Here is a 16333-nt window from a genome sequence, read left to right on the forward strand (position 1 = left end):
CAGGGACGGTGCATTAAAGTGACCATTCCTTTTGTATTGATATCGAACATAGAAAGTGCAGCACAACGACGGGGCTTTGAACCCATGATGTTTGTGCCAAACATGATGCCACGTTAAACTGGTCTCATCTGCCTATACATGATCCACATCTTTCTATTCCCTGCAGTTCCATGTGCCAATCTAAAAGCCTCTTCAACCCCCACTAGTGTATCTGCCCCCATCACCACCCCTGGTAAAGCAACAAATGCTTTTCACTGTACCTCGGTACACGTGACAATAAACTAGACTGAACTGGACTGTAAAGCGTTCCAGGTCCCCACCTGTGTAAAGCTCAATGCTTTATTTTAGAGAGCTAACCTGACATTAAGGCTGGTCTTTATGAAAGAGCTCCTCGTGCTTCACAAGCACAGCGTTTATATCGATGTGACTGGACAAAGATTAAAGAGGCACCTCAGTGAGATGAAGCTGATACCTGATGAATTACTGGAGGCATTGACATTGACTTGCTAATCTAATCGATGCTGGTCATGCATTGCCTGAGTTTTTGTAAAGCAGTCTCCTGCCGGCCCTGGCGACCGTCTCACCTCTGACCAGCTGCCCAGGCTCCAGTGTGAGGGGCAGGGGATCTCTGTGTTGCAAGGGCTGCTGTCCTCAGGCCTGGGCATAAGGTGGCAGTCGGCGGCTAGCAGAGCCCGCTGCTCGTCCAGGCCCACGCTCTGGATGCACAGGGTGGTCCTCCTCATGATCCCCGCTTCACCACAAGACGTAGAGCACACCTGCCACTCTCCGACCCACCACCTGAGAGAAAAAAGACAGGACTCAGAGAGGGAACCAGCTCCTGACAAAAACACCAGCCCTCATTTCTGGCAGAGTGCGGGTGACTTTCTTAATTTGTCCCTCACTCGGGAGTTTCCTCTCCAATGCACTGCACGCTGGTATTTTTCTCTTTGCGCCACCTCTTGTACTTGAATGTGGCTTGATTGTACTCTGTATGGTATGATTTGACCGGATAGCCACAAAGAAGGTTTTTCACGATGTCACGGTATAGGTGGCAATAATAAACCACTACTAATAGTTCAGATACGCATTATCACTGACATCTTTGCCCACAGGTATCACTGGTACCTGGGTCACTCCGTCTGTCCTGCCCCAGTCTAAGAGACTGAGCACCTACTCCAGGCTGACAGAGTGGTGAGGCCATTTCCTTTTGAGCATCCCCCACATCTGAACACTGAATGACTTGAAATGAAGCCTTGCAGCAGTGCAGTCTCCCCCATTTTGAACAGGGGCATCCAGCAGCTCTCTGAAGACCTGACTGTCCTGGGCTATGGGACCTGATGTGGAGATCAAGCTCCTTTCCCACAGGTCCAACCCCACTTCACAGTCTACACCCCAAACCGCTGCAGTGGTAGAGAAATTTATTCACAAAATGCTGGAGTAACTCAGCAGGTCAGGCAGCATCTCAGGAGAGAAGGAATGGGCCACGTTTCGGGTCGAGGTCGAGTCTGAAGAAGGGTCTCGACCCGAAACGTCGCCCATTCCTTCTCTCCTGAGATGCTGCCTGATCTGCTGAGTTACTCCAGCATTTTGTGAATAAATACCTTGGATTTGTACCAGCATCTGCCGTTATTTTCTTACACAGTGGTAGAGAATGGTCTGCTGGAAGGGTGGTTTTCACTTGTTCATGAAATAATTGAGGAGCTCGTATAAAAGTCAGATAAGAAAGACGGGCCAAATCTTTGCACCTTAATGTTCAGGGAATGATTATAACAATCGGTCAACAACAACTTGCATTCATGCGGAACCTTTAACAGGTCATTTCACAGGTATATAACCAGAAAATAAACTATCACTCAATCATGTGATTGAGATATGTGGTCAGGTAACCAAACGAAGGCCAGGGCACAGAGTAGTATCTTTGAGCACGACGGAGATGTGGAGAGGTTTAGAGAGGGAACTCCAACAGCTTAGGGCTCAGCAGCTGAGGACAACACCTCCAGTGGTACACAATTGCCTGGAGACACAGGAAAAACACGCATTGTAGGAGCTGGGTGATCTCAAAAGGGTGAAGTGGTTGGAATTGACTCCTGAGATAGAGGGTGTAAGTGTTGGAGAGGGTGACTGAGATTGGGAAATGTGCAGGGGAGGGAGTGGATTACAGGGATAGGAGAGGAAACGGTTTCTTTAGGTAGGGAGAGGTGAATGGGGTTACAATGATAGAGAGGAGTATAGATGGGAGAAAGTTGGTTCCTGAGACCGGGAGGGGTGGAGGTGTTGGACAGGGTTACAAGATAGATAGAGAGGGGTGTAGGGCCTGGAAGGGATGGAAGGGGTTACAAACATAAGAGACGTAGGTACCGAAGGGGGTTATAGACAGGGAGGGGTCAGAGCGGGTGAGGAAGACAGGAGGTGCAATGGAGTGATTTGAAATGAGAACTAAAATACTACTGAAAGTGGAGCCATTGTTGTTGTGTATAAGCGGGGAAAGCTACCGTTGATGATGAGGTTATGAGCAGTCTCTGAGACGCCGGGTTCCCTGGGGCAGTTACCCACCTGGCCGGGCAGGGCTCTGGGTGGCAGCTCCGTTGCTGGTCATCGGGGCGAGTCAGCAGGTCGCAGTACCGTTCTTCGACAATCCCCGCAATCTTCTCCAGACAATGCACGATCTGTCTCTGAACACCTGGGAGCAACGCAATAAACAAGGTCATTCCTGTGGCTTGCAATCCTGACATAATTGGCCTTAACCCGCTGTGAACCGCCCACTGCAAACCGCAGGACTCCTCAACAATCCGCACTGAAGGTCACCAGCAATTCACAAATGTGATTTACTTTTGATTAACAGGAAAATAACTGCACATGCTGGTTCAAATCGAAGGTCGACACAAAATACCGGAGTAACTCAGCGGGTCAGGCAGCATCTCAAGAGAGAAGGAATGGGTGACGTTTCAGCTCGAGGCCCTGCTTCAGACTGATGTCAGGGGGAGGAGGCAGGACCGCCCCCTCTCCTGACATCAGTCTGAAGCAGGGTCTCGACCCGAAACGCCACCCATTCCTTCTCTCCTGAGATGCTGCCTGACCCGCTGAATTACACCAGTATTTTGTGTCTACCTTACTTTCGATTAGCTATCAGTGGAAAAGCAAGACAGAGATGCAGTTTGTCCTTCCTTTTTCCAGTCAGGGCCATGTCTAGGGTGCGCAGGTTTGGATGCCCCAGTTGCAAGCTCTTTTTTGTGGTATCTATGATTTCCATGATTTCCATGCACCTATTCTCTTGCTACACAAAGTGCTGGACTAACAGCGGGTCAGGCAGCATCTCTGGAGAAAAAGGATGGGTGACGTTTCGACCCTTCTTCAGACTCATGCTCATGAAATCATTTCATCCCCTTAGTTTAGAGATATCGCATGGAAACAAGCCCCTTGGCCCACCAAGTCCACACCGACCATCAATCACCTGATTACACTTGTTCCATGTTATCACACTAGGCGCAATTTACAAAGGCCAATTAACCTACAAACCTGCAAGTCTTTGGGATGTGGGAGGAAACCAGAACACCCGGAGGAAAACCACACTGTGTCACAGGGAGAAGATGCAAACCTCACGGCCAGTGTCAGGATCGAACCTGGGTCTCTGGCACTCTGAGGCGGTGCAGTAATTTCCTTGGTCAGTGACGTTCTCCGTAGCTACAACTAATTTCTCTGTAGCTCCAACTTTCTCCGTAGTTGTACACTGTGTTACATTGCACACTCTGGTATTATTCATTACCATTGAAATGCACAACAACCGTAGGCAACAACGCAACAGGGCGGCACGGTAGCGCAGCGGTAGAGTTGCTGCTTTACAGCGAATGCAGCGCCGGAGACTCAGGTTCGATCCTGACTACGGGTGCTGCACTGTAAGGAGTTTGTACGTTCTCCCCGTGACCTGCGTGGGTTTTCTCCGAGATCTTCGGTTTCCTCCCACACTCCAAAGACGTACAGGTATGTAGGTTAATTGGCTGGGTAAATGTAAAAATTGTCCCTAGTGGGTGTAGGATAGTGTTAATGTACGGGGATCGCTGGGCGGCACGGACTTGGAGGGCCGAAAAAGGCCTGTTTCCGGCTGTATATATATGATATGATATGATATGAACGCACTGGGAAGGTGGTGAGATGTTGTCTCTCCCGATTAGAACAACGCTCACAAGTCCATAGCTTCTAGGATCAGAATTAGGCCATTCGGCTCATCAAGTCTACTCCACCATCCATTCACGGCTGATCTATCTTTCCCTCTCCACCCCATTCTCCTGCCTTCTCCGCATAACCCCAATGTCTCAGGATAAGAGTTGGATCTAAGAAATGCCTCCGCGGAGGGGTTTGGGAATCTTTGGACCTCCTCCCCAGAGTGTGGTGGAAACCCCACTAGTAAGTGTACTCCAGACCAAGATCTAAAGACCTTTGGCTGCTGAAGAAATCAAGGGAAACGAGGATGTGGTGGGATGATGGGGATTGAGGATAACCCTAAAGAGAGGAACAGGTGGAGGGGCTGAATAAACAGATCCCTGCCCTCATGTCCTTCGGTGGTGCAGTCAACTGCAGGTGAGGACCATTCCCTGCTGGGTGTGTGCAGTGTTGATGAGTTGCGAGCCAGAGTTTGTCTGAAGTGTGGTGGGCCAAGGGATGGTCGTGAACATTTGCTGCATTACACAGCAGAACATCAGCGAAGAGGGTGAATCCAATGTGGAGTGTGAATGAGGGGGATGGAGTACTCAAATCAGATTCTCCCCAAACAAGAACAAAGCAAACAATGAGGGAACAACTAAGTGCTCCTTAGACATCAATCGCCTTTGAGTTCCTTCATTTGAGACGGCGAGATCCTGAATTACAATTCCATCAATACACTGACTGTTGTCTGCACAATGCCCGGACTGTGTGTGGAAAATTAAAGGAATTCCACAGGCTCCTTTCTCTCAGATCCCAACTTGCTAACTGATCCAAAGATCTGTGCCTATCTCATGCTGTTAGTCTTTCAGGATCTGTCTACAACTGTTGAGGTGAAAGTTTGAAGTGTGGAAGGCATACCAAGGACTAGGTATTATCAGAGGTTGTGTATTGAAGAGTCATATTTGAACCGTACAAATTACAGCCCCCCCCCCCCCCCCCCCACCCCCACCCCCACTGCCGATCCACGCTCTGTGGTTATCATTTACATTAGTAAGCAGCAAATTGAAGAAATTCCATCATGTGTGACTCTTGAACTATGCAAACTCAATAAAGAAAGACCCTGGAGCAGAATTTGATTGATGCATTTGCAAAAGGAATCTGGCAGCAGATATCAAAGATGCCTGAAACTTGTTACTCGCCTCCAGAGTAATGGGACAGAAAGTTTAAAAGAGGGATCAGAATCTAATGTCATGCAAAATGGGGACCAAATGGAGAAGAGGGGTGGTGAACACTGGACTAAAGCTGTTACATTTGAATGCAGGCAGCATATGGGACAAGGTGGATGAGTTTATAGCGCAGTTAGAAATTGGTAGGTACGATGTTGTGTGCATGCTCTCAGCAGACATGGCTGAAAGGAGAATCAGAGCTGGCAGTTGAACATCCAAGGATACACATCCTATCGAAAAGACAGGCAGGTAACTGGTAAATGTTACACCGATGTTCAAGAAGGGAGCGAGGCAAAAGAGGGGTGACTATGGGATGGTTATCCTGACTTCAGTGGTTGGCAAGATTTTAGAGACCATTATTCATGCCTCTCATAATCTTGTTCACTTCTATCAGGTCACCCCTCAGCACCCCAATGGGAACAAACACAGCCTATCCAATCTTTCCCCATAACGAAAGTTCTCTGATCCAGGCTACGTGCAGGTTTATCGCCTTTGCGTTCCCGCCAATGCCACCACATCCTTCCTAGAGTGCGGCGACCAGAACTGCAAGCAATACTCCAAGTGCAGCCTAATCAGTGTTTCGTAAATTGTAACATAACGTCCCAACCCTTACATTCTCTGCCCCAAGCCATGAAGGTAGGCACACCATATTCCTTCTTTACCAGAGTATCACTGGTAATTCCTTCTTACCAGAGTATCACTGTATCATCCTAGGTCTCGATCCTAATGCATGATTAGGTGATTGGATTACGACTGGATAGAAAATCAACAGGGGAAGAACAATGGCCAGAGAATGCTCAATATCTACACGCTTCATTATTCATTATTATATTGATGCCTGTTATGATTATCATTGCAACTCTCCCTAACTGTTACGTATAGCACAATGCTGAGAAATGACTTTGATCTTGAAAGCAACAAAGCCACAGCTTTTGGCTTGTAGTCTTGGAAGGATGTGCACCAATAAACAAGTTGAACATTACAGAGTAACATGTAACAAGACTTATCAAAGGTTCAGAATCAGTCTCAAAGTTGGCAGCAAGTGACGTATTTAGATATTTTTAACCTTTATTGTGGGAGGAACAGGGTATAATTGTAAGGAAATGTTGTAGAATTTTACAAAGCAGTGGTTAGACCACATTTGATATAATGAGTACAGATTAGTCTCCTTATTTAAGGAGGACATGTTGACCCCAAGTGGCAGTTCAAACAAGATTCACTAGATTAATTCCAGATATGAAGGGAAATAATATGGGAAATAATTAAGCAGCTTAGAAGGATGAGAGTGACCTAACTGGGTCATAAGAAACCCTCATGGGGGGTTGGCAGGCCAGACGCTGATTGGATGTTCCTTGTAAGAATTTCATTGTTCCATTTCGGTGCATATGACAATCAAACACTTGATTCTTGTGGTGGAGCCTCTCGAGCTGTAGATCATGCTCTCAGGATTATGGCCCAAACAGTTAAGACTGAGGTGAGGAGGAATTTCTTTTTTTGATGGAAAGTGAATCTAGAACTCAGAAAGCTGGGGGTATTCAGGCTGAAGTACATTTTAGGGGTTTCAAGGTTTAGGGCAGGAAAGCACAGCTGAGGGCAACATTCAAATCAGCATCTCCCTGAATGGTGGAAGTGTCTTATGGGAGGTATCTCAAGGGAAGTGTGGCCCCCTCCTATTCCAATTACTTATGTTTTGTGCAAGGACAACTGACCAAAAATGTTGTCATTAATGTGAGTTGTAAAGTGCAACTCAATAGAGTAAAGTGCATTCGTAAAGCACAGGGGTGTACAGAGGGAATTTCAGAGCTTTGGACCCAATGGGCTAAAGCCATACAGTAGTGACGAACATTCGCAGAGATTAATTTCAGGGATGAACAGGAGCCAGAATTGGACGAGTACAGAGATTTTGGAGGGTTGTATGGGTGGGAGGAGGTTTCAGAGCCAGTGAGAGAAAACAATACGAATAGACTCTGGTGACGGGCAAATGGGACACTAGGAGTTAGGATACGGGGAACAACTGTGTTTGATTTACGACAGTCGGGATTTGGAAATAATAGTGAGTTAATATCTTGCCAAAGTTTGAACTGAGCCTTCCTCTTTCCAAATGAAATGTAGAGGAACTAATATTTGGACAAAGTGTGGCTGGCTCACACACCCACAGCGCAGCATTCTCAGCTGATATTCAGGCATGCCAAGAAATGCAGACTCATAAACTCCAGACCTCCTCCTGTCGACAGGTCCATTGTGGTTCGTAGGGGTTGTCCTCTACTGGCTTCCCAATCACCTCATTCAATCCCTTGCCAACTCTGAACTGCAACAGACTCTGCCATCCAACACCACGGCCCTCATCTCCCCTCCACTCCCAGATACCATTCTAAACACACACACATCCACTCACTGATGTACACCCATGGACACCCACATACAGAAACAAATGCACGCACACATACATGCGGGTGCTCACACAGACACAAACACACACGCACACCCTTAATGATATACACGCACATTAAATCATCGCTGAGCTTCCAACAGTGTCTGCCAGCTTTCAATTCAAGCCAGGATCAGACCCTTAGAAGACAGAATTCTCCCTCCCAACACTCTCATGAACTTTCAGTTTGGCTGCTTTCCCAAAAATTAATAAAAAGAAGCCAATTCTGGGCCACAGTGTTGGAAGCCGTAGCTCACAGTAAGGTTTATGCTCAGTTCAATGGAAAGTTAAGGTGGATGTTGAGCGGGATAAATCACTGCTCTGGGAAGGACATCCTCGCAGTTGGTGTGTTCATGCTCTCTAGCTGTGAACAATAGAAGAGTTCAAGGAGATTCCCTTGGACAGAGAATTCCAGAGGGTAGATAGCTCTCACCGATGGCACAGCCAGAGTGGAATTAAAACACTTAAATTCATATAGCACCTTTCAGATGCTCAGATGCTCAGCTAATCCTGAAATACCTTTGAGGTGTAGTTAATTGGTTGGTTAATTGGTCCTAGAGTGCTTCATTATTATCACGTAGCAATATACACCAAAAAACGTTGTTTTGTATGTTGTCCGAACAGATCATACAATACATGAGGTAGTGCAGAATATAGTGTTACGACTACAGAGAAAATGCAGATAAAGGAAAGAGCAAGGGCGAGTTTTTTAAATGCAGATGGGTATCTGAAATATACTGCCAGGCCTGGAGGTTGAGGGGAGGCACGATAGTGGGGCTTTTAATAGGCTTTTAAATAGGCACATGAATATGCAGGGAATAGAGGGATATGGATCACATGCAGGCAGAGGAGGCTGGTTTAACTTGGCAGTATGTGCTGTGCTGTCCTATGTTCTAAGTCTGCAACAAAAGAGTTGGATTGATAGTAGAGGGGAGAAGAGCGAGTGTGGACTGTGAGTGATGTTGTCTATACCCCTAACTGATTGAATCTTGGCAGAGTCAGCAGTTTCTCAGACAAGTGAACTGAGGAGCATACTTAAGAAGGAAATCAGTAGGGCAAAAAAAGGGATGGGAGATAGCTCTGGCCAATAGTATTAAGGAATTATATGAAGAGAGTTTATGTATATTAAGGAAATAGACAATAGACAATAGGTGCAGGAGGAGGCCATTCGGCCCTTCGAGCCAGCACCGCCATTCAATGTGATCATGGCTGATCATTCTCAATCAGTACCCCGTTCCTGCCTTCTCCCCATACCCCCTGACTCCGCTATCCTTAAGAGCTCTATCCAGCTCTATCTTCAATGCATTCAGAGAATTGGCCTCCGCTGCCCTCTGAGGCAGAGAATTCCACAGATTCACAACTCTCTGACTGAAAAAGTTTTTCCTCATCTCAGTTCTAAATGGCCTACCCCTTATTCTTAAACTGTGGCCCCTTGTTCTGGACTTCCCCCAACATTGGGAACATGTTTCCTGCCTCTAACGTGTCCAACCCCTTAATAATCTTATACGTTTCAATAAGATTTCGATAAGAAATGAGGGTAACTTGAGAGAGAAAAGGGCTTCAGAAACCAGGTAGAATGATAGGTAAGACATGCATTGACAGGCATCCAGGGAAGGCTGACCATACAGTTTCCAACATAGAGGTGTATAATAACATTAAATACATAGATACGTGAATGCATTGTCTTTTTTTCTGAGATAAAGAGCATTAAAAACGAGAGGGTAATTTTTTAAGATGAGAGGTTACAATAACATACCTTAAAAGACAATTGGACAAGTGCATGGAGAGGAGAGGTTTACAGGAATATGGGCCAAATGCTGGCAAATGGGACTAATTTACCTGGTCTCCAGAGATGCTTCCTGACCCACTGTGTTACTCCAGCACTTAGTGCCCATTTATGTAAACCAACATTGCAGTTCCTTGTTTCTATATTCTGGACTAGTTTAGATGGTTGGCATGAACAAGTTGGGCTGAAGGGCCTGTTTCCATGCTGTATGACTACGACTTTGTCAAAGCCTCTTCAGTCTGTCTTTGGTTCCAATTCACCTGAATGTCATCATTCTCAATCAGTACCCCGTTCCTGCTTTCTCCCCATACCCCCTGACTCCGCTATCCTTAAGATAGAGCTCTTAAGGATAGCGGAGTCAGGGGGTATGGGGAGAAAGCAGGATCGGGGTACTGATTGAGAATGATCAGCCATGACCATATTGAATGGCGGTGCTGGCTCGAAGGGCTGAATGGCCTACTCCTGCACCTATTGTCTATTGTTCCAGCGGGACAATCAGCGGTTCACTAAACCTGGACTCTTTGGATTTACAGTGACTAACAATTCACTCAACGTTTCCCTTTATAAATGTGCCTTTCTGGAGGTCTTCAGGAACTGCTCATGCAACCCATACAGCCAAGTCTGCTTCTACCCGCTCAGACCTCATACAATATCTCGTTTATTCTGGGGGCGTGTGCAGAAATTTAAATTTGAAAGCCTTTGTTGGGGTACCCAAAGTAAATGCATATTAAATGCATCGATGCATAAGTGCACGTTTTAACCTGGTTAATGATTACTGTGGGGGAGTTATGCCCCAAATGCCTGACCTACCCAGCACACACATCCATGAAATTTAATTCAGCAGCAGATTCCTTCTTCACTTTACGGTTATCCAGCTTCCTCTTAAATACGCCTCTGTTATTTCCATCAACTGCCTGGCTCAAGTTCCCCCCTCCCCCTCACTGTTATCTTGACTGAGAATTTCCTTTCCTGAGCGTTGATCTGGGGGGGGGTGGGGGGGGAGGGAGGGCAGCAATAACACTGCCAGCTAGTATCGCCACAGCCAGTGTGTTCACAGCGTCTGTCCAACCTGCGCTTGGCTAATTGCAGGATGCTTCATGTACCACGGCCACTCCTTCAGTGGTAGAGTTGCTGCCTTGCAGCGCCAGAAATCCAGGTTTGATCCTGACTACAGGTAGTGTCAGTTTATATGTTCTCCCCCTGACCACATGGGTTTCCCCGGGTGCTCCGGTTTCCTCCCACACTCCAAAGATGTAACGGTTTGCAGGTTAATTGGGTGTGTAGGGTAGTGCTAGTGTGTGGGGATCACTGGTCAGTGTGGACTCGTGGGCCAACGGGCCTGTTTTCATGCTGTATCTCTAAACTAAACTAAACACAGACACATGTGAGGCTTTGTCCGAGAGGGAGGGAAATCAGTTCTCTATCCACACACCCTGGGAGCATGGTGGGGGGGAGGGGGGTAGCATGGAGACGCCATAGAAGGCTGCACAGTCAGGGAGAGGGCTCTGGAATTCCTTCTCTCAAGAGGAAATAGGAAGATGAGTCAGAATGGAACAGAGTGAGTTGCCTTCTCGTGGCTTGAAGAGGAAAGGGCCCTTTGGCCATGATCTCACAGTATTACGAATGATTTATCAGCCCCTTCCTTTCCAATTCACCTGAATGTCATCTGTTCCACGACCGCTGGGCCATGAAATGCAGCATAATATATTCACGGGTTTATTTGGAGTAGCTTGGGAGACATGTCGTAGTATTATCGAGTTATTGTGGCACAGAGTGGGGGGGGGGGGGGCATTCATCAATATACTTGGCACTGCCGGGTAGAGCAATCCTGTCAGTCCCATTGTTCTGCTCTATCCCCAGTCTGAGTTTACAATAGACAATAGATAATAGACAATAGGTGCAGGAGTAGGCCATTCGGCCCTTCGAGCCAGCACCGCCATTCAATGTGATCATGGCTGATCATCCACAATCAGCGCCCCGTTCCTGCCCTCTCCCCATACCCCCTGACTCCGCTATCCTTAAGAGCTCTATCTAACTCTCTCTTGAAATCATCCAGAGAATTGGCCTCCGCTGACTTCTGAGGCAGAGAATTCCACAGATTTACAACTCTCTGAGTGAAAAAGTTTATCCTCATCTCCGTTCTTAACCTTACCCCTTACCTTCCTCGAGGTGTTGGTCCAAAGTCCTGCTGAAATTATTGGCCTTCTCTGCTGCCACCACTCTTGTGATGGCCAGTTTTACATCTTTGGCTCCTGCCGTTTCCTTTGGCCCAAGCCTTAAATTTATGTCCAATGGTAACAATTTTATCCAACCTCTTATAACCATCTACACTTCCACCTAATTTCACTACAACGAAATGTACTTCAATTTATTCACAAAATGCTGGTCCAAAATGGACCAGCAATTCCACATCGCACCCCCTGGTCCCTCGGCCTGCTGGTTACAGTGCAAGTGCTCCCCTCCACACATACTCTTCAACTGTGGGTATTTATTCACAAAATGCTGGAGTAACTCAGCAGGTCAGGCAGCATCTCAGGAGAGAAGGAATGGGTGACGTTTTGGGTCGAGACCCTTCTTCAGACTGATGTCAGGGGGGGCGGGACAAAGGAAGGATATAGGTGGAGACAGGAAGATAGAGGGAGATCTGGGAAGGAGGAGGGGAAGAGAGGGACAGAGGAACTATCTAAAGTTGGAGAAGTCGATGTTCATACCACTGGGCTGCAAACTGCCCAGGCGAAATATGAGGTGCTGCTCCTCCAATTTCCGGCGGGCCTCACTATGGCACTGGAGGAGGCCCATGACAGAGAGGTCGGACTGGGAATGGGAGGGGGAGTTAAAGTGCTGGGCCACCGGGAGATCAGTTGCGTTAATGCGGACCGAGCGCAGGTGTTCAGCGAAGCGATCGCCGAGCCTGCGCTTGGTTTCGCCGATATAAATAAGTTGACATCTAGAGCAGCGGATGCAATAGATGAGGTTGGAGAAGGTGCAGGTGAACCTCTGTCTCACCTGGAAAGACTGTTTGGGTCCTTTGATGGAGTTGATGGGGGAGGTAAAGGGACAGGTGTTGCATCTCGTGCGGTTGCAAGGGAAAGTGCCCGGGGTTGGGGTGGTTTGGGTAGGAAGGGACGAGTGGACCAGGGAGTTATGGAGGGAACGGTCTCTGCGGAACGCAGAGAGGGGAGGGGATGGGAAGATATGGCCAGTGGTGGGGTCCCGTTGTAGGTGACGGAAATGTTGGTGGATGATATGTTGGATCCGCTGGCTGGTGGGGTGGAAGGTGAGAACGAGGGGGATCCTGTCCTTGTTGCGAGTGGGGGGAGGGGGAGCAAGAGCGGAGCTGCGGGATGTAGAAGAGACCCTAGTGAGAGCCTCATCTATAATGGAGGAGGGGAAGCCCCGTTTTCTGAAGAACGAGGACATCTCGGAAGCCCTAGTCTGAAACACCTCATCCCGGGTGCAGATGCGGCGTAGACGGAGGAATTGGGAGTAGGGGATAGACTTTTTGCAGGGGACCGGGTGGGAAGAAGTTTAGTCCAGATAGCTGTGCGAGTCGGTGGGCTTGTAGTAAATGTCCGTCACTAGTCTGTCTCCTGTGATGGAGATGGTGAGGTCCAGAAACGGGAGGGAGATGTCAGAGATAGTCCAGGTATATTTAAGGGCAGGATGGAAATTGGAGGTGAAGTGTATGAAGTCAGTGAGTTCTGCATGGGTGCAATAGGTAGCACCAATGCAGTCGTCGATGTAGCGGAGGTAGAGTTCGGGGATGGGGCCAGTGTACGTCTGGAACAGGGATTGTTCGACGTACCCAACAAAGAGGCAGGCGTAGCTAGGGCCCATGCGAGTGCCCATAGCTACGCCTCTGGTTTGGAGGAAGTGGGAGGAGTCAAAGGAGAAGTTGTTGAGGGTAAGAACCAGCTCTGCTAGGCGGAGGAGAGTGTTGGTCGATGGGGATTGGCTGGTTCTACGGTCGAGGAAGAAACGGAGGGCTTCGAGACCATCCTTGTGGGGGATGGAGGTGTAGAGTGACTGGACATCCATGGTGAAAATGAGGGAGTGGGGGCCTGGGAACCGGAAGTTATCCAGGAGATGGAGAGCGTGTGAGGTTGTACTTCAAGTTCTATCTAAACTCGTAGCTCAAATCCCACATTCCTGGAACTCTGCTGCTTTGCACAATCTCACAGCCTGGCTGGAGTTGGCCATCATTACTAGATGATCCCTTATGCTGATGAATATCTACCTGTATTTAGAATGTGAGGAATTGGTTAGAGATGAAACATATTTCAGGATGCAGTGAAAGGGTGGAGGTTTGGTGTCTCCAATCGGAGGGAGGTCAGGAGAGATTAAATGTCAAATGGGGAGATATCACAATATGATAGAGAGCAGTAAACTCTACCCCTTCTCCTTCACCCCTTCATCCTCTGTTGCCCTCCTCGTATCACAATGTTTCCAGGAAGCAAACGAGCTAATGTTCACCAGACACGCTGTGCTGCGATACCAGAACAACTCAAACAAAGGTTGTGATGTGATGGTACTTATGGTTTGCTCACATTATGAAGCACGACAGAACTGCAGGGTATCCACAGCTTACAGATGCATGACTCATGATTAACTGAGTGTTTGGGAGACCGGCGAGATGAATTTGACGTTGCCTCCAGACCACAGGCAACTGCTCTTAACACGAGCTGCAATTTTGCCACATCACACCCTTCAAGAATATATTCTAATCAATATGTTATTGTTCATCTTGCAAATCCTACCCAGAGACACATCATTCAAGCCAGCAGCGATGTCCTTGTTAAGATGACCAATAAATTTAAAACATCGTCTGAGGAAGGGTCCCGACCTGAAACGTCACGTATCCACGTTCTCCTGAGATGCTGCCTGATCCACTGAGTTACTCCAGCTTTTTGTGTCTATCTTTGGTATGAACCAGCAACTGTACTTCTCTATTTGTTCATTATTAGCTCGGCCCCATAGCAGAAGTGTCCACGTGGCGGGGCTGGAAACTGGAAGTGTCCTGAGCTAATTCTGCTACCACCATCATCTATTGTACAAGTGATGGCGCCCACTGATTGTCGCCGGAAGCTTGCGCCCTTTCCAGGACGGACGATGACAGTGATGTAACATTTGAAACATGGATGACGGACACGAAAGAAGAATTATTAGCTCAAGATTATTATTAGCTCGGGCCTATTTGTTAATATCAGCTTTATTATTAGGAATGCCAAAATGAGATCCAAACTACTTCTCCACACAATCTATTCTTATGGGACCACCCACATCCGCAGGCATCTTCTGCGAGTGGGAACTTGGGTTGTGGTCACCTTTCCAACTTGCAAACTGTTCTAGTCACGAACAGCTCTCAGCAACAGAACCTTGATGTAACCTAGGGTTACTTTGTCATTCCATAAGATCATGGCAGATATAATCTTGGCCTCGGAGCTTTCCTCTCCGATCTCCAGAACCCTTGGCTCCCCTATATCCAAAACTCTGTCCCTCCTGGCCTTGGCTATGTCTCAATACGTACAATTATTTGTGGAAGAGCCTTCGAATGAAGAAATCACCCATTCTGACTTAAAAGAGCAATATCTAATTCTGGAACTTTGCCCGTTAGATCTAAATTTTCACCCTCCCAACATCTACCTCACCACGTCCTCTCAAAATGTTATATATTTCAAATAAACTGACAGAATAAGCCCACCCTTAAAAAACAGCCACGAGAATCTCCTGAAACACCTCAAGCACAATGAATTCTATGGACTGTCTTTGGTTGCATCAAGGACCTTGGGTATTTTTGTTGGTTTTTTTGCACAAGTAGTATTATCATATCATATCATATCATATCATATCATATATATACAGCCGGAAACAGGCCCTTTCGGCCCACCAAGTCCGTGCCGCCCAGCGATCCCCGTACATTAACACTATCCTACACCCACTAGGGACAATTTTTTTAAACATTTACCCAGCCAATTAACCTACATACCTGTACGTCTTTGGAGTGTGGGAGGAAACCGAAGATCTCGGAGAAAACCCACGCAGGTCACGGGGAGAACGTACAAACTCCTTACAGTGCAGCACCCGTAGTCAGGATCGAACCTGAGTCTCCGGCGCTGCATTCGCTGTAAAGCAGCAACTCTACCGCTGCGCTACCGTGCCGCCCATATAATGACCAACATTCCTACTTCTCTTTACGTAACCCTGCCAGCAGCGTAGGACGAAGTCTCCTGAAGGCTTTTCAAAAATACTTTTGCTATTACATGATTCTGAAAGAATGGTTCTGAACTTCGCACAATTCCCCAACTGTGGTCTCTCCAGCAGTTAATCTGTTCCCGGCTTCTCAACATTTCTAATGGGCGTGAAATCCAAAGAAAATATAGACCCGATGCCAGTGGCAAAAATCACAGCTTCTGGGGGTCGGAGGAATGGGAAGGTTTTGAATTTCACATCGTCATGGTCATAATCTGAGCATGGGCCTTGGTGCTAACTTCCACACTGGGACATATGCTGCCTTACTTACAAAGGGACAAAGCTGCTTGAGCTGAGATCCACAGAGAGAACACTTGGCAGGACTTTGCTTTCACTGCTTTAGAAGTAACGGCTATGAAATGCCAAAAGGCTTGAGTAACATTGGTGAACAGCTGATTCACACTCCCACTGATTCTCAGCCATTATCAGTCAAAGGGTTTGTGCTGTATCAGAGAGGGGAATGTGACTTGAGATCGGGTTAAAAACAACATGCTCTACTCTGAG

General features: G+C 47.3%; 1 protein-coding gene across 1 annotated transcript in view; it reads right to left on the reverse strand.

The window, feature by feature from the left end:
* Positions 1–16333, reverse strand: part of adamts7 (a disintegrin-like and metallopeptidase (reprolysin type) with thrombospondin type 1 motif, 7) — a 140988-nt gene that overhangs the window by 33104 nt on the left and 91551 nt on the right. The window contains exons 17-18 of the mRNA XM_078427091.1: positions 2554–2680; positions 585–798 (exon numbers count right to left, since the gene is read on the reverse strand). Of these exons, the coding sequence (XP_078283217.1) occupies positions 585–798; positions 2554–2680 (341 nt within the window). The remainder of the gene's footprint in view (positions 1–584; positions 799–2553; positions 2681–16333) is intronic.

The sequence above is a fragment of the Rhinoraja longicauda genome, chromosome 33 (assembly GCF_053455715.1).
Source record: "Rhinoraja longicauda isolate Sanriku21f chromosome 33, sRhiLon1.1, whole genome shotgun sequence".
NCBI classification, from domain to species: domain Eukaryota; kingdom Metazoa; phylum Chordata; class Chondrichthyes; order Rajiformes; family Arhynchobatidae; genus Rhinoraja; species Rhinoraja longicauda.